General features: G+C 44.5%; 1 protein-coding gene across 4 annotated transcripts in view; it reads right to left on the reverse strand.

Annotated features, from left to right (window-relative positions):
* Window positions 1-18,780, reverse strand: part of LOC119160777 (uncharacterized) — a 115,679-nt gene that overhangs the window by 61,977 nt on the left and 34,922 nt on the right. For all 4 annotated transcript variants that reach the window (XM_037413010.2, XM_037413007.2, XM_037413008.2 and 1 more), the window contains exon 4: window positions 16,787-16,907. In XM_037413010.2, coding sequence (XP_037268907.1) covers window positions 16,787-16,907 — 121 coding nt within the window. The remainder of the gene's footprint in view (window positions 1-16,786; window positions 16,908-18,780) is intronic.

Raw genomic sequence — 18,780 nt, forward strand, 5'->3', positions numbered from 1 at the left:
GTATGGTAAGGTAAATTGGTCGTCCTAGTTTCAGCTTTATATCTAAAGAACTATTTCATATTTCTTTTTGAAACTTAGCGTGTTTATTGAAAAACATTTTCGCCTTTACTTTGTGTCAATTTTAGACAGTAGATTTTCTTACTTTTTTGTGACGGAGTATCAAATTTTAGACTGGCCTGTAAAATGAAATGTAACCTTTCCCAGAAATTAAAAAAAAAAACAGCATGACCATGGTGCATGCTGATTCCACGTAGGTGTAGTTCATTCTAGAGCTGAGCGAATAGCAATATTTTCGGTGTGAAGCGTATTAGGATATTTAAGTGCAAGTACAAATTAAATCAAATATTCTTCAAATATTTCTTACATATTTCTTGTATATTTTTTTAATACTTCGAAGCAAAATTGCAGAAAAAGAAGTTGGAGAGGATTTCGACGCATATTCTTATTAGATAAAAGCATTTCTCTTGGTTAGGTTGATGAAACGCTAGCGGGGCAGTGCCTCATATTTGTCTCATTAAGAATAAGGCAATGCAGAGGCCGATTGTATGTATGTACATGGCTTGGTGCAACCAGAGTCACAACACTTTACACGTGAAAGGCAAAGTTGCTACTTCCTCAGCCTCTCCCCCTCTTTAAACTTCTGTGGAAGCCCAACTGATGTGGAGGACGAGGGTGAGCTCCTTTCGAGTGTGGAGCAGTAATTGCCTCATAGACGTTAATATGTAAAAACATCTGAGGTTCTGGATAATAAAAATATACGGTGTCCAATTTTTAAGACTTTCTGCTCAGATTTTTTGTTTAAAAGAGCATTAGTCGAGCCCCCGACTGCGCCACATCTATCGTATTTACTCGCAAAATTAACCTACCTTTTTTCAGAAAAGTTGATGCCAATTTGGAGAACATTCATTACACGGGAGAAAAGAAGTCATGGGATTATAACAGCGAAAGTTTCGCATGGCGGTTTTGCTTTTTTGGCCCACGAAATGTCTGATGAATCTTTTTGACAGCCCAAAGCTCTTCCTGTTTTCTCCCGTAACAACCGCGCACGGATTGACGCCTAAGTGTCGTCCAGCCGTTCGGTTCCAGTGCTCCAGCACATGCTCAACCAAGTACGTTTAAAACTAGCCGTGTAGTTAACGTACCGCCCGAATGCGCTCAGCGCAGTGATTGTCCAACTAAGTTCTCTACGACGAACCTGACAACAAAAATGCAGCAATGGATGGCGGCGCAGTTGCCCTTTGCATGGCCTCCGAGATTGCGGACGCATGACGTGTGTTTACTTCACGCGCCCGCCATCTCGAAGGCCATGCACTTTGTTTTCTTTTTCTTTTTTTTTGCTTTGTTTTTGAGCCTCTGTGCTTGCATGGCGCCATAAGCAAAAAGGTTTCTCCTGCATTCGTTCGACAGATGACGCTGTGCTGCAAAAGATGCAACTTTAAATTTTTATTCACACCATCAGCAATCGTGCTGCTTGCACAACTGTTTAGCATGGTTGCGAAACTATGTTTTGACTTTTATTGGGTGATTATATTGTCATATATTGGCTTGATATATTGGCTCAATATACGGTTTTTTCGATTGTGATCAGCACTGGCTTTCACCCCAAAAATAAAAATAACAGACACATAAAAAAATTTTTTCTTTCTTCAAGTATCAAGTGGGGGTTGGGTTCATTATGAGAGTGGGTTCATTATGCGAGTAAATACGGTATATGTTGAAACCAGAGTTTGCTCGAGTCCATACTACTGACACAGTAGTAGAGTCTGAAAGGCAGCTTGGCCGAAATGCAACTGTGATGGGGTGAAGCATAACAAAAATCTGAAGGGGCCACTGCCAATCTGATGTTGATGGTATTTGTCTATGAGAAGTTCGAATAGCAAAATTCCTGTGTGAATCAAATAGCAAACACTAATCGCAAAATACCTTAAAGTACAAATATTCCAACATCCTTAATTTATCTACATTTTTCGAACAAGAAAAATATCATCTTCACTTGTAACATGTTGTAAAAGTTCTTGCAATTAATATTTTTTAATTGTACACGACATATTTTTATTGCAATAGCAATTTTATGGACACGTCGACTGCTTTTCTTTTGTCATGCCCCATATGTGTATATATATATATATATATATTGTTATTACTAGAGGCCACTTTTCTGAAATCTCAGAACGGCAATGGGTTTTCCCGCATGAAGGACTTCAATTTTCCCATTTGACTTAACTGCCCAACTCCACTGATAAAAATTAATTTAACTTTCCTAAGTACTGTTCCAAATGAAGTTTTCAGCCCGCTTTAGATGCCTGGCAAAAGCAACTGCAAAAGCAACTGCAAAAGCAACTAAAAAGCACAGTGAAAACTGCAAAAGCAACTGTGAAAAAGCACAGCACAAAAGCACAGCAAAAGCAACTGTGAAAACAGCGAGCAAGTAATTTCAGTTGCCGCAAGGTTATAAGTATGAAAGTAGATGGGCTTTCACATAACTTTTTATTCAGCCGACGTTCAACAAGAGCCCCGTCTTTTTCAAAGCATGATAATATTTACACATTTTCCGTGTCCTATAGCTTCTCGAGACATGAGAGAAGAGGACAGAAAAAAGAAAAAAAAAACGGCCAGGGGAGAAACTTTAAAAGAAGAAGCAAAAAAAAACAATGGAATTAGGAAGGGACAACATCTCAAGAGGGTAAGGCGAGCGTAAAAGAACCATGCCATCATTTTCAACAATACCTCCCATGCACCCACCCTTCCCTCAAGTGGACAGTGTGATGACCGTTTTAGTATTGTAGCTTTCGGTGTAATTCACTGGCGGCTTGTCCACCTGTGAAGTTAAAGAAAAATCGGTGGGGGAAGCTTAAGCGCTTCAAGTGCATGTTGGTAGCGTCGGAAGATTTGAAAAGGTTAGAAAAACTTAAGAGAAAGAAATTCGCGCGGGACAACTTTTTCCCCACAAGTCATGCCCACTGCTGCTTACATGAAAAATAGCAAGCCACCTCACATTCAGAAAGATTTGCCACCGCACCCCAAAGAACCAAACGTTATTAACCTTTCAGATAAAGAACTTAGCGAACCCAGAACTGAGTGTACTATCACGTGAACTTACATTCTGCCCAGGCAATGGAAAGTACGAGGAATTCACACTTCTAAAAGACCTAGAGGACTTCATACGAAATTTACGATTGGAGGAATATTTCTTTGATAAATCCCACAAAGATAACCCACTTTTTCATGGGGTAATCGGACGGCGATGGACCCCAGACACCAACAGAGATCGACATCTGGATCTCAATATAGATGCAGTTAAGAAAGATGTCATACATGCGTAAAAGGTGCCTGAACCAAGTATGAATAACATATCAGGAAAATAAATAGAGGCACTACTCCCGTTAAACAACCACGAAGATCTCGTCATGCAACCGCGAAGATCTCACATGTGAAGGCGCCATTGATTCAAAGCTTCAAAAGGCACTTACTACAGTACATTCGGCGCCTGGTCGTTTTTACATCCTGCCTAAGATTCATTAAAGGGAAACCCTGGGAGACCCATTATATCATGCACGAAAACGTTAACGGAACCCATTTCCAGTTCTATTGACTCTTTAATCAACGACATACCACCCACACATGAGTCCTTCTTGTGTGACACAAACCATTCGTGAAAATTCCAGAAGGTGCATTCCTTGTAACATTGGATGTTAATTCACTCTACACAAATATCCCACATGACGATGGTGTAAGGGCACTTGTTGAATCATGTGGCACCCACAACCCTGACGCATATCCAAACAAAAAAGTAATTGAAATCTTAATGAGACTTGTAGTCGAATTGAAATTTAACAATCAGTACTACCTTCAAATCAGCGGCACGGCAATGGGTACAAGAATGGCCCCAAACTACGCTAACATATTTATGCACCATATAGAGCCCAATTTTCTTGCATCTTGTGATATCAAACCTTTAATCTATAAATGGTACCTAGACAATATATTCATGATTTGTACACATTCAGAAAACGAGCTGTCCAAATTCATACAGGCATTTAACCAAATGCACCCCAGCATTTATTTTATACACTCTTCTTCTAACACTGAAATAAGCTTCCTTGATATACTTATTCAAATGGACTATGGTGCGTTGGTAACCAGTGTATACAGAAAACGTACGGACCTGCAACAGTACCTGCATTTCAAAAGCTGCCACTTGCGACATTGCAAGACCAGCATTCTCTACTCCCAAGCACACAGATTCTCACGAACCTGCTCTCGCACCGAGGACTTCCACAAAAACAGCACACATATGCACGAAGTGCTCCTTCGTCAAGAATACTCGCCAGCTATCATCGATGACACCATCAAAAAAGCGGAAAATCTGGACCGCCAGACTTCTAAACCAGCAGAAAGATGCCGACCAGCACCGCAACAAAAATTTGCCATTATTTTTCACGAGCAACCGACCGAACATAAACAAGGTCCTAAGAAACCACTTTAACATATTGGAACAGAGTATGCGACTATCCAAAATTTTCACTTTTCCTCTTGGTGTGGTATACAGACGGCCAAAAAGTATAAAAAATTATTTAATCAATTTAAAGGTAGGAATGACACCTCAAACTGCGTGCCGCTCTTGTGGAAAAAACAGATGCAAGGTATGGAAGCACATGCAGACAAAGCCAATGAAGGAAAGTAAACACTCTGATTTTAAGCACAGGATAACTGGTGCACTAGACTGTGACTCAGACAACATCATATACCTTCTGGAATGTGGGGTATGTAACATGCAATACGTGGGCCAAACAGACACTCCGTTGAGAATTAGATTCAACAACCATCAGGCACATGTACGTTCCTTGCCAGGCCTTCCACTTTCAAAACACAGGACATTAAAAGACCACAGCTTTGATGACATCAGGGTTACACTAATGGAAAACAATTTTTGAACAATCAGAGAACATGAACAACGGGAATCTTACTTTATCTACAAATTCAACACGATAAAAAATGGAATAACTGAACACCCAAGCACTCTGCAGCGTTATGGTAACTAAAATACACAAATGCTTCTCTCCCTCCCAAATCAGTCCTCTCCCTGTGGCCTCCTATTGCGACAACAATATTACCCCCTAACAAAGCTGTAAGCCTATGCATCTGACAATGTAGAATCGGCTTGCCGCTTCAAGCACAGCCGGAACGCACAGATAAGTGTCCCGGATGTCGCAGAGTCTTTTTCTTTTTTTTTCTACTTCTTTCTCTCTCTTACTTTTCTAATGCCCCTTCCCTTTTCCTTCACTAACAGGAGCCAATGTATATAATGCATATTGATGGCGGTACCACAATTACTGGCTTTTTCAAATCTTCTGACGCCACCAACACGCACTCGAAGCGCTTAAGCTTGTCCCCATCGATTTGTTGTAAACTTCAAAGGTGGACAAGCCGCCAGCGAATTGCACCAAAAGCTGCAATACCAAAATAGTTGGGGGAAGGGTGGGTGCGTGGGAGGTATTGTTGACAATTATGGCATTGCTCATTTACGTTCCTCTTACTCTCTCTTGAGATGTTGTCCCTTCCTAATCCCGTCGCGTTTTTCTTGCTTCTTTTCCTATTTTTTTTAAATTTTTGTTTTTGGAAGTTTCTCCTCCGGCCTTTTTCTTTTTCTGTCCCCCTTCTCTTCTGTCTCGAGAAGCTATAAGAAGACACGGAAAATGTGTAAATATTATCACACCTTGAAAAAGACAGGGCTCCTGTCAAAACGTCGGCTGAATAAACAGTTGTTATGTGAAAGTGCATCTACTTTCATACTTATAACCTTGCGGCAACCGAAGTTATTCTTCTGCATATAAGCCTTATATATATATATATATATATATATATATATATATATATATATATATATATATATATATATATATACAGTCGAGCCCATATATAAAGAACGGCCCCACTTAAAACGAACTTTCGCTTAGAACGAACAATATCTGCGTGACCGTGAAAATATACATTGGTTCAATGGCACAAAATCGCACTTACAACGAACGTCTCCAAGGGCCGCTAATCGGTTACAGCGAACGGAGTCAGCGGTCTGCCGACTTCCCGGGAAACCACTTTCGACCACCGATCAGGCATCGGCGAGGTGCCCATACGCCGACCCTGCCTCCGCGACCCTCTAGTTGCCGCTCTCCCCGACCCATGGAGGAAGGAAAGCTGTTTCCTCCTCCGTGCCCCGACCGCTGTTCGTTACGCCTCCCTCCGTGCTTTGACCCCCCCCTCCCCCGATACACTAGAGCACACCACATCGCCAGACGGAGCCCGTGTTTTCACACTGCCACCGATCTTTCCAAGATAGGTTGGTCATCTCCCGTTTTTGATCGCTGGTACTGTCGTTGACGTCGCCGGCCTGGAGTGACCAGACCATTTGCCTACATCGTCGGCCACCGACTGTATCCGATAGTCTGCGTCGTGCACGCGCGTACGCTACCCCACCGACTCTGATAATGAGCAATGTGTTTCGTGTTTAGGACTTGTTCTCGCTCACTTCGCACTCGGCTCAGCAGCCTTTCGCGTTAGTGCGGAAGCACGAGAACGGCTTTCAATTTGCGCAGAACGAATCGCGAAATATCGAAGATCGTGAGGCCACGCAAACCCGCCAGCGCAACAAAACAATTTTTGTACCACGGCCGCCGATTCTTCGAATACCACCGCACACACCGAACCAGGCGGCCGTGCTTTGACTTCTGCGCGCATAGGCACTCTTTTCAAGTTTTTTTTTTACGGGTGAGTTTCGCGGACCTTTCAAGCAAGCTACCCGACCTGCCTCCTTCCCGTGTGTTTTGGTTTACAAGGTCGCCCTCCCGCCGCATCCTCCCCTCTATTTATCGCAACTCCTTGCCCTTCTCTCGCAAGTCTGCTCTCCTCCCTTGATCACAACCCCTTCACCCGTCTCCACCGCTCCGCGAGGCCGGCCACGCTGGCTCGAATTAGTTTTGTTTTCTGACTGGAAACGGGCCCAGAGCTATTCCACGCGTTTTGGCATGTGTGTCGCGTGTGCACGTCTTGCTCGCTCTTGGTGTGGGTGTGTGGTCATGATTTCCGGCGGGAGGACTAGCATGCTTTTTCCTGCCGCTCAACAAAAGGTTGAAAGTGTGACCACTTGGCTTGAGCGTAATCTGCGCGTTATGTGCCGCGTTGCGGAGCGCTTGCTCATAGCTGTTGACCACCTGGCAGCTAACTTGACACTTCGGGCGTCCCGGTATTCGGCAGTGAAGATGGTGAATATTTCGTGGGCGACGGGGACGGCTACATGCGCGCGAAACTGTTTTCCCGAGGCCGACTTCGTCGACGTCGGGCCCGATGCCAAGCCTGAAGCTTCCGAACAGGATCATTGCGGCGACGATTGGTGGCAGCGCGTCGTCGACTCCAACCTGGGATAGCGGGTGGAACATCTGTTGCGATGGTTTAATTACGGCCGATGATGATGATGCCGACACTGCGGAACCGTGCATGGATTGGGGCATTGTGAATGAAGTTCGTGGCGAGAGCGATGTGAAGGAATGGGATTGCGAGAACGATGAAACTTCGGACTCAGTGCCTCATGCAGCTTATGCCACGAACCTCGGTGAACGAGCACCCTGCAGTGTTAAATAAACTAGAGACCGCCCTTATCGCTTCTGCTCTTCGAAACACGTGTATCACAGACTTTTTGGGGCAAGAAAAGTTTGTGTTTTCACTCACAACTTTTTTCAAAGCTGAGTTTCATTTACTACGAACTTCGGGATACAGCGAATGGATGCCGCGTTACGCTCTGGTTCGTTATAAGCGGTCTCGACTGCATATATATATATAAATATATATATCAGTGTGTGTGTATAGAAACCACGAAGAAAAATAACTTGGAAAACATTTTCTGAAGCGTGGAAAGGAAGAGGCGGCCTCTCCCTCCACAGCACACAGCACTAAACGTTCAACCAAAGCAGCGCACGTCCTTCGGCACACAAACAGCGAGCTATTTATATATACCGTTTACCACGGGCGATACGCCGATCTAAGGGCATGCTCTCTGCAAACCAGCATGAAGAGCGCGCATGGCGCCCCACTAGTCGCAATGCATTGGCTTGTAACCTACACTTTGCCGAACGAGACGTAGTCACCCCTTCCAGTGTGCACCGCACTTGTCTTTTGAAGGGCAGTTTGCATGTCGTGTGCTTTTGCGAGAAATGTGTTTAAGCTACAGAGTGTGCAAAGGTCACTCGCTCACTGGAGAGGCCCCGTTCCGTTAGCAAAAAAAAGCGTGCTGTTGAAGTAACAACTGTGACTTGTTCGCCCTCGTCCTCTGTGTTTGAGAAGCAAGGGCCTTAAAGTGCCGAGCTGTGAACGCTGTTAGTACCCGCTCATCATGTGTGTTCCTTTCGTGCATCCTTTGTGCTCGGACAACGAGCTTCAAATTTCAATCTTCCGTTCTTCGCATGACATCCCAACATCGCATTCATTGCTAACCCTTGCCACGAAACTATGATTTTTTTTCAAAACCCTGGGTTCAGACTACTTGAAAAAATTTAAGCATAATCTTGGAAATTTTCGGTGCAATCAGTCAGACAGTTTTCCAGAAGAAGTAAATCAAGTTTGCATAATTTAGAAAAACTGATTGTCAGCAAAACTCTTTTTCTTTTTGAAACGATGTGCGGAAAGTGTTCGCAAGACAAAGCAATAACTAGGCTACAAAATGATTCCTAGTGGGTCAATGTGCAATGAACGCTTATGAAAATGGCACAAAATGAACAACCGATGCAGCTAGATTTATCATTTTTAAAAATGTACATACCAAGGACCAATGATGGAAAACAACATAGAATAAACCCTCACAACTGTCTGGAGGGTCAGCTTTTAGTGCCACAGTTAAATGTCTTGGAGCGATGCACTCGCACGTGCATTGAATTGCTCTTCAGTGTGTACAATGTTTTATTGTGACAGAAATTATACGGACACTCTCAACAGGTTCTGCCATCGCTGTTGGCGTCACCATAATGTTTCGTGTGAAGTCCGAATTGATAACATACACCATGCCTTGTATGCGCTACGCATGGGCATACGAGTGCGAGCGGGGCGATGAACACGGCCGAAGCAGAGAATGAGCCAGCACATTTTTGCCACTCGCACGGCACACGAGATAACATTTTCCCACGTTCTAGGCCTCCCATCGTATGCTCAAGCAGACAGGAAATGCCCCGCCCGTCTTTACCCAGCATCAAGGAAAATAGTGAGAGAGGGCGTCGCTAGAGCAGCAACTGTGACCTTTGATTCTAAGGGCACTGTCGCGATTGCTGGCACGCGCACTATCTCGACAGAAATCAGTGCTCGGCTCGCAAAACTTTCCACGTGCTGCGTTCTCAACGCGAAATAACTTTGCAAAAAGAGTGTACCTCCCTGGAGCATTCGCATCATCTTACACCAGCGTTTTGTAGAGTTATGCGATGTTGGGTCCAAAAGAATTAGCTACCAGCCTTACTGCTCATGATATTACAATTTCTTACTATTGATGAAACTGAATTTTTCACTAATGAAACAAGAAAATCTCTTTTTTGGTGGACTTACCCTACCCTGCACCTTAATTCTCAAAGCAAGCTGAAAATCACTCCCTCTTCTCTTGACAAATGATGCGATAAATGCAGATTTTCATACCATAAATACAATGATTTGGTTGATTGATTGATTTGTGGAGTTTATTGTCCCAAAACTACCATATGATTATGAGAGACGCCGTAGTGGAGGGCTCCGGAAATTTCAACTACCTGGGGTTCTCTAACGTGCACGCAAATCTGAGCACACGGGTCTACAGCATTTCCACCTCCATCGGAAATGCAGTCGCCGCAGCCGGGGTTCGATCCCATGACCTGCGTGCGGGTCAGCAGCCGAGTACCTTAGCCACTAGACCACCGCGGCGGGGCCATGAATACAATGTCCATGACCACTGGCTCATTTAAACATTGGGAGCAGCATTGCTAATGAGACTGCCACAGGATGCCAACCCATGTTCCTGTGCTCGCTCGCCATTACATCCAAAGTAAGCTGAGCATTTAAAAAAAAAAAAAAAAGGAAAGTGCTCGTACTTCATGACTAAAAGCGACGAAGGGACGCACCTTATTGTCCCCTTGTCATCTCCCTTCCCAGTGTAGCTTTCAGTGCACTCGCTAGTACAAAAGTAGAGAGAAAGCGCTTGAAGCATGCAGTATATCACTGCAACTCCGCTCCTCGTTGACAGATTGTAAAAATTTGGGGGCAGTCACTTTGTGAGGCAATAAGCTCTCCTAATGAGGTCATATAAAGATTACTCGAAAAAGTGTTGCAGAACCCCTTTGAAAGAACAGAATACAAGGCAAGTTGAAAATCCATACTGGAAATGAAATGCGCAAAACTACAAACGAAAGGAAGAAGTTGTCCATTCCTTGACTTCTGCTGACTGCGCCATTCATTTCCAAGTATATCTTCAAATGACCTTACTGTCCAAATTTACGAACATCCGGTCGCAGCGAAAATTCTTCAAATTCATAACGCAGAGTAACAAGGATCTGCGGAAGCCTGCAAGCACTTTCTCTCCTCCCAATCAACATGCTGAAAATTATACCGGTCCAAGAAGCCCTATCAACGTGCGTAGTCGCCTTGAGCATTCCATATTTTTCCTTGACGAAGCTCAGACACTTGCTCTATGGCAGCACCTTAAGATACACAGCTTTCTGAAACACACTGCTCACAACATGGACATAATAGCACCTTCAGCTTAATTTCCTTAAATTAGAGCCTAAAACCCTGTTACAGTCTACAACAAACAGAGTCCCACTGCTCGACCACAGTAAGTGGTTACAGCCCAGACAAAAGTTGCACTGTACAAAGTCTTAACTCATCAATCAATGCAGTGGTTACTGCCGTGATAGGAGGACAATGAGTTCCGTACAATATTTAATACCTTGCAGCAACGAAAAGGTGACCACTGCTGGTTTGTTTCAGCATTCCCTTAACCAATCAGTCTTAAACTACTCATTAGCGAGCTGTAACTAATCCCAATAACAGTGTTTTTTTTTACAGTTTGGACAGGCATTTTGGAATTTTTTCTCATCACAGCTCTCTCTCCTCCCACCCTGTTGGAGATTTCTCGATGCACGAATGCTTCCAACCTATATTCATGTTTTTGTGCAATGTGTCAATTAACTCACTCTCAGGGAATATCAGAAGTTCAAAGTGAGTTCACATACCTTGTGCTACATCGGTGTTACTGTAGTCCTAGCCACCTTCACACCGTTTCCCTACCACCAGCAAGCCCGAAACGCCTGGCTGGTCGCTAAAGTAGTGGTGTACAGACAGGTGATTTTCACCTTCATTGCTATACAGAGTTCACTGCCAACCCACAACTACGAAAAATCGAGTGTACCCAAAATTCAATCCAAGAAATTATTTGCCTACAGCATCACTGCCCATTGCACATATATAGACCCTTTTCGAAAAAGGGTGCCCCTAGTGCTGCGGATGCGAACTACAGTCTGCCGCCATTGTGAGGGCACCGCAGCAGACGACGCAGGCTGTGTGTCTCAGCGACGCTGATGTCCGTTTATTGCAGCGCACACAGACACCTCTCGCGTTCCTGCAGAACGCGGACCGCATCGGGAGGGCACGCCGATGACAGTCTCTTGCAGGCCGGATCCACACATTGCCAGTCATAACAAGCCAAACTACTCGTCCAAACCGTTGAAGGTACATAATATTGCTCATTGTGCAGTGGAAGCAGCTCAGAAAGCTTATCGGAGAGTACTAGGAGCTCGATCAAGCTAGAAAGCATGTAATTGCAGCGGATGATATGAAGAACTAGCCGCCAACACAAACATCACAGCCCTCACGCATTTGGCGGCTCGCTTCCATGCCCAACGGAGGAAGGAAAGATAGGAGACAGCATGGCCAGCCGGTGCGCTACGTGAAAAGTGTGGAGGAAATGACATCATGACGCCCATGTTCACTGGGTACAATGGCGGTGTTGCTATGATTACATGTTGCACAGTGTAGCTGGTCTAGCAGTGAGCGGCGGCGACTGGCGGCGACATGTGTGCCTCCGCAGGTCTCGTGCTGAGCCGTAGCCCACAATATCCGTGCTCTGCACCACGTTATTGGTTACTGCACTCTTAGCAACGTTTACAAAACTTTTCGTCCACCACGATGCCTGAACAGTGTGTAGAACGAGTGGATATCCATATGTGTCGTGCGGTGGATGACGCGGATGAAGAAGTTGAAGTGTTCAGTGATTTTGTGTTGGGCACCATGACTACGCAGAACGACGACAAACGCCTTGCAGGTCAGTGACGATTGGGCAGTGCTCCTGTTTGTGGCAACGGACCAAACTATTGCGCCCAGCAAGACGCAATGAGGACCATGTGCACATAGGAAGTTTTGTGTTCAGTATGTGTACAGTAACAACTTGCATGTGCGTAATAAAACACCTTTTCTGTTCCGCTTGTTATACTCGCCCCCGCATTGTAATCTCAACGTTAGAGCAACCGCTTTCAAGTGTCACTTGCACCGTGCTCAAAGTCACCCCAAGCGCAAAATGCTGGCGCCGGTGAGTTTCACACGGTCGGGCGCTGCGTCGGCCTCATGTCGAAATGCAATCGTAAAAGAAGGCGTGTTGTCTGTACAGTGCGTGAATCAACGACGTGATAACACTCGCTGTTGTCAGTGCATCTAGCACACGTTCTCTTGTACTTGCTTCGTTGTTGGCGAGCTGCTACTCGCTGTTAATACTCTGACAAAATGATTTCGCTTGAGGGTGTCGCGCTGGCCTAGAGTGCTGAGTGCCGTTCCATTAATTACGGATCGTCACAACACGCATGCTGCGCAGCCCACGTGCTTTCTGAGCCGGAGAGAGATTCGCGCCTTCTGCTTTACATTCGGATGTAAACAAGAGAGGAGAATTCGCCCAGTCAATATGGCCGACTTCCGGCTGCACTACGGCTTCACGAGTTATGTCAGGGCCTCTCATAAGTTTTTCTTTCCTTCCTCTATGCCATGCCCTCATGATGGTGCTAGCTATCCCACTTTCCTTTGCGAAGCGAAACTGACAAAAAGCTCTCCATGAGGTGGCGTATTTATTAAAAGGGTCTATAGGAGGTATGACAGACTTTCCCATGCCCACATGCTTTATCATAATTAGCCTAAGACAGCTTACGTATTTACTCGCATAATCTTTGCACTCGCATAATTCTCACACCCCCCGCATTGCCCAACAAAAATATGATTTTTTTTTCCCGTGAGTAATTATCACACCGGCGAAAATTGCAGCCAGAATGTTGTCTGCTACTTCCAACTACAACTGATGATGATAGGACACGACAGCCTGGCACCATTTCTTAGGCCTTATGGGAACTATCAACGCAAGAAGCCCCAATCTAATCCAAGCCAAGCCAAAGCGGCAAGAGTTAATTGCAGCATGTTAGTATAGTACCTAGAATATACTTACTAGTGTGCCGACCGCCGAGCGTTTCTAATGGGAGACGCTCTTAGGGACCGTGCTATCCGAGCGGCGGGGCGCATCGAGAGCGCGCATCTCACACGCATTACTTGCGCTTTGGATGCACTACGAATGCCCGTTCGCAAACCGAGTCGATTGCAGTGTAGCTGAGGGGCATTTCTGCTGTTGAACACTCAGCGCATGCTTCCGCATGTCTTTGCCGTGTTTATTTTTTGTGCGCGAATTAAAGCAAAAGATTTATATGATTGATATGTGGGGGTTTAACGTCCCGAAACCACCATATGATTATGAGAGACGCCATAGTGGAGGACTCCGGAAATTTTGACCACCTGGCGTTCTTTATTGTGCCCCCAAATCTGAGTACACGGGCCTACAACATTTCCGCCTCCATCGGAAAAGCAGCTGCCGCAGCCGGAATTCGATCCCGCGGCTTGTGGGTCAGCAGCCGAGTACCTTAGCCACTAGACCACCGCGGCGGGGCAAAATAAAGCGAAAGGATTGAAGACTTAGCTCCGGCGGCTGTCGTTAGTGAAAAACATTGTAGTAATTGATACATGGAGCACGCCTTCAAAATTACTGTCGATGGTGTCATCAGTGAAATTCCCCTTGAAAAACTCAAACCAAAGATTTTCATCCTTCATTTTATTTGCAACTCCCTCGAATTCTTTACATGGCCAAGATTATGTCTTGCTGAAACTAGCATCACTGCCACCAACATTTTAGCGAAATAAGCTCTTTGATGCTATTGTGTTAATAGTCATCATTTTCGTTACACCACACGACGTCCGCATATGTACTGGGTGTTTCAAGAAATGTGTCCAAAATACTCGAAAATCAATAAAATTTGATAAGTGCTGTAGTTTGAAGCATGATTGTGAATTTTAATTATTTAATTTTAATGAGTTTAACTAGCATTAACATCATGATAGAATTCAAGGTCTTTATGCAAAGAGCTCATCCTAGCTTTGAGTAAAGAAAAAATTGGCTTGTAGTGAACGTTGTGGCATATTGAAATCAACCAAATGCCGCGATTTTCAGCGCTGGATTTTGTCAAACTTCATTACAGTTGACCTTGTCCCTCAGAAATCACATGTATTGATATATCTATTGGTCGTTTTTGGTCGAACACTCGATATCATGTACCATCTTAATTATAACGAGGCCTACGTACGTTTGTAAGTGCAACAAAAAAAAACGCCAGGCCTGCACAGAAGGCGCAGCACGGTCACAGCAAAAGCTAAAAGAGCGGCCTTTCAGAGTCTTTTCAAAACACTCATTGGGCAACTACAGCAAGCACACTTGCTTGATACCCACTAGGGCATTAATAATAAACTTTTGGGTACTACACGAGGATTCACTATGCTATTTTTCATCATTCTGAGAAGCGTGGTATCCTCTAAACACTTGCAAGGAATTTCAGGCCAATTGTCCATGCAGTGGCTGATAACAATGAGGAATTATGGCTGAAGTCAGTATGTGCCACAGTTAATAGGGGAACAAGAACAAGCTTTTGAAATGGGTTGGAGCATTGGACGGCCCACACGTTACGCTATTGGCATTATGCGATGACTGCTTGTTTTTTCGCTGTATTAAAACACTTTATAAGTCTTATTAAGGCGATTGCTTTCCCAACATCAAGCCTCCCTAAAGCAAGTTTGTCAACAAGCCACAATCACTAACGTAGCTCAGTGGTAGAATACTGGGCTGGCACCCTGCGACCCGGGTTCGAGCCTCACTGTGTCGTTGGTGCTAGGTTTTTTTTTTTTTTTTTTTCTAATTTCGCACGATGTGGTTACGAACACCGGCGGCGGCGGCGGACAACTGCGCGTGGCCCGAAAAGTGATCTCATAACAGCTTTCGGTGTAAAAACTCGTTGCATCGAGCGCAAATAGAAACTTGATTTGTTCGTACACAGGTCTGAATTTGCCATGAAATGCAGTTCAATTGCGCAATATCTAATATTGCTTTGATTACGCTTCACCCCCCAACCAGCATTCCACAGCTATAAGTGGGCTGGAAGAGCACATCAGAGCCTGTTGCATGCCCTCATTGGCTGGAGTGTTGGTAGAGATGCTGCCAACCTCTCCCCGCTCAAGCCGCTCGACATAGCACGATTCCTGCGGCTATCATCGTTTGGTGGCCCTCGGTGAATGGAATCTTTCTCTGTGCCACCGCGATGCCCGTGCTGACGTGGTTGGCACACTAGTAAGTATATTCTAGGCACTATAGTGTTAGTGTACATTGTGTCCATTCTGTGGCTACGTTATGGGGCGATATAGAACCTACAGGGCTGCTCTCAAGTTGAAAGTGATTGATCATGCATTAAACAATGGCAACAAGGCCGCCAGTGGGTACTTGAGAGGCGACGAGTTTTGTGTTTGTTACTGGCAACAACAGCCCAGGCAACTGAAAAGCACCAACACGCACAGGGCATTCTGTGTAGCTAAAACAGGGAGGGAAGGGGAAAACATTATTTTGTCAGAAAGTAACTACAAACGATTTCGTGTTAAGTGGCCATCATCCCAAGGTTGACAATGTACGCTAATATTTTGCGGGCTCCCATTGAGTGACGAACGCTCGCAAGCTTTCCATACGGTATTCCAAAACTCTTTACCAATCGTCTGCAGCTTTCGAGTCTCAAATAAATCTCGCCTTGTGGTGAACATCTAGTTTTATTGAGATAAGTCTTAATCAGTACTTCTCAAAGCTTGCAGTTAGTTGCTAGCATGAGAATCCCAACTTCAAGTTACTTTCTCTTTTCGTATTTTATTTTTCACTCCATACGTTTTCACGAGAACTTTTTCTCCCATAATTCTCGCACAACTGAACTATTCATCGGCTTTGCACGAAAAAAAGTGCGAGGATGGTGCGAGTAAACATTCTTCTTGAAGTACAGCTGGAGTGTGAGCCTGCAGTGCGGCCTCATCGCGAACAAGATGCATTGCCACCTCCGATTCGCCCAAGCTTACGGTGCCTTGATGCGAGAGGGCGCGCGCATTGAGGCACCCTAGCAGTAGCTGGACAAGAGTGCCACAGTGATACTGGTCACGCACACACTCTCCCCAACCTCCACGCGGAACAGGCAAGTGGGGCGAATGGTCACAGCAAAAGTGACGCGCACACACAGCTGTGACTGAGATGCTTGCTGTGGCCACTTCGGTCCGCGACCAGTGAGACTACATTGCACGCAATCATCACAGAACCAAGTTTGGAGAAACACTTTTGCGCGTTGTCACCCCAAAAAGCGGTACAAAGCTCAGCTGACAGCAATCTCGCTCAGGAGACACGCACCCTGCCTTGGAGGATTTCCTTTCAGCCACGGTTGGCAGGGCATCCATCAGCTTCTTCATGTCAAGCACACGTGCTTTCTTCTTGCGATCCTTCCTTTTGGTGACCCTGCCAGCCTCGAGTTCTGCATGGTATAAACATGCGTGATTTGTGTAGTGCTGCCACTTGGGCATTTACATGACCATCAGTTGATTCTAAAAAATGAGTTCATATTCTATAATAGAGGTTAACTGTTTCCCCAAATAGCTACTCATCACCACTACTCCTCAACAATCCAGGTCTCTTTATGAACTTCAGTGCCCAGGCCCTCTTATTTTTAAAATATACACTACAAAGTGAAACAATAAATTAGTTTAGACAGATAAATTATACTGTGAAAACCCTAGTTAAATGTTAAATTCACCACCATAGGCTTACTAAAAATGAGAAAATGCAATTATGGGTGATTCGATGAGAGATAAAACATGCATGCCCGGTCGATATTTTTTTATTTACCTGGATTTTTTATGTGTTATGTGAACACATTAGGTGTACAAAACCAAAAGTTCCATTTCGTAAAAATGCTCCCAGCACACAAAAAACAATATTTGAAGGGAGAGGTGCAGGCGTCCTGTTCCTGCTCACCGCAATATTTCTTGCTTTCGTGGCTAAGTTTACCAGAATTATAAATGTGTCTAAAATTTTTCCTACTAACTTTAGTATGCGTCACTGTGAAATATATCAAAACTTTCTTTGTGATGCCCTCAAAAGAGAAAAAATCTCAGAAAACAGCAAACTCGGCCCAAAACAAAAAAGTTGGCTAACTTTGATGCTCCTTGCTGTGTTTTCTAATTCACAGAGAACCTTGAAAACACTGCAAAATATCAAAAAGGCCATTGCAACTTTTCTGAAAAAAATTGTTTGTCTATAGGGAGCATAAAATAAAATTTAAAAAATGGTTAAAGAAGCAAGCTTTCTTCAACAAAGCTGATTTTAAAAATAAAATGAAATAAACTCCCACGTCAATTTCGCTCAAACTTTTTTATCGGTGAGCGCTTATGTCAATCAAAACACGATTTCCCTAAACATAAATTGAATATCATATGTCCTCACTTGCTTTGTTCATGAGATATAATGACACAGCTTACATTGTGCTTACATTGAGTGTAAATATACATCTTTAATTGTTTTGCTGCAGCAAATCTTTGCCCTTCAGGAAAATTTATTATCAGATATTATTTGTGTGTAGTGCCCGAAGTTTTCAGTCACTCAAGCAATTCAGCATACGATTTTTCTGCTCAAACTGCAAGTCTGAAATAGCATCGGTTGAAGCCACCATAGCCGAGATGTTGATCACGTTGGAGGCCAGTGCTTTTGTGTCACTTTTTGCTCACGCATCAATTTGTAGCTGTGCCAGATTTTGAAAGTTAGCCTTGCCACAATGCCAAAGTGTTGTGAAGTGAAGCATTCTAAGTATCTGAAGGGGGGTCATTGTCGGGGCGAAGTGCTGCAAGGCCTTCACACGGATAAACAGTCGAAATGCAATGAGGTAAGAAGGTGGCAGGAGGCAACAGGGCCAGTACGAGTTCATCTCTGAAAACACAATTACAATAAGTATTTTCACTCAACTGTTGAGTAGGGCATGTGGCCTCGCACAGTTATAAGTGTGCTGTGACACAAGGCAAACACGCTGTTCCAACATAGACTGCTTTGTGCAAGACCATTAAGTGCGTTGCTTTAAGAAGCGAAAGTAGCTTGCAACCACCACACCTGTGTGTGGTCAGGAACTTATTGGGAATGACGAGCACTCGTGGTATATGTGTGCATACGGTGCAGCACATGTCCTGACAGTGACTGCATCAGCTTAATAGGCAACACGCTCCAAGCAAATAGGAAGGAGCAGCTGGGTTCCTCGCAGGTATCAAACATGTTCATGAGAACCTGTGAGAGTACTGAAATGCCTGATACGTGTATTGGCAGGCCTTGATAGCTTTTTGAGACGTCGGTGCAGTGACTTG

Source organism: Rhipicephalus microplus, chromosome X, assembly GCF_043290135.1.
Source record: "Rhipicephalus microplus isolate Deutch F79 chromosome X, USDA_Rmic, whole genome shotgun sequence".
NCBI lineage: Eukaryota > Metazoa > Arthropoda > Arachnida > Ixodida > Ixodidae > Rhipicephalus > Rhipicephalus microplus.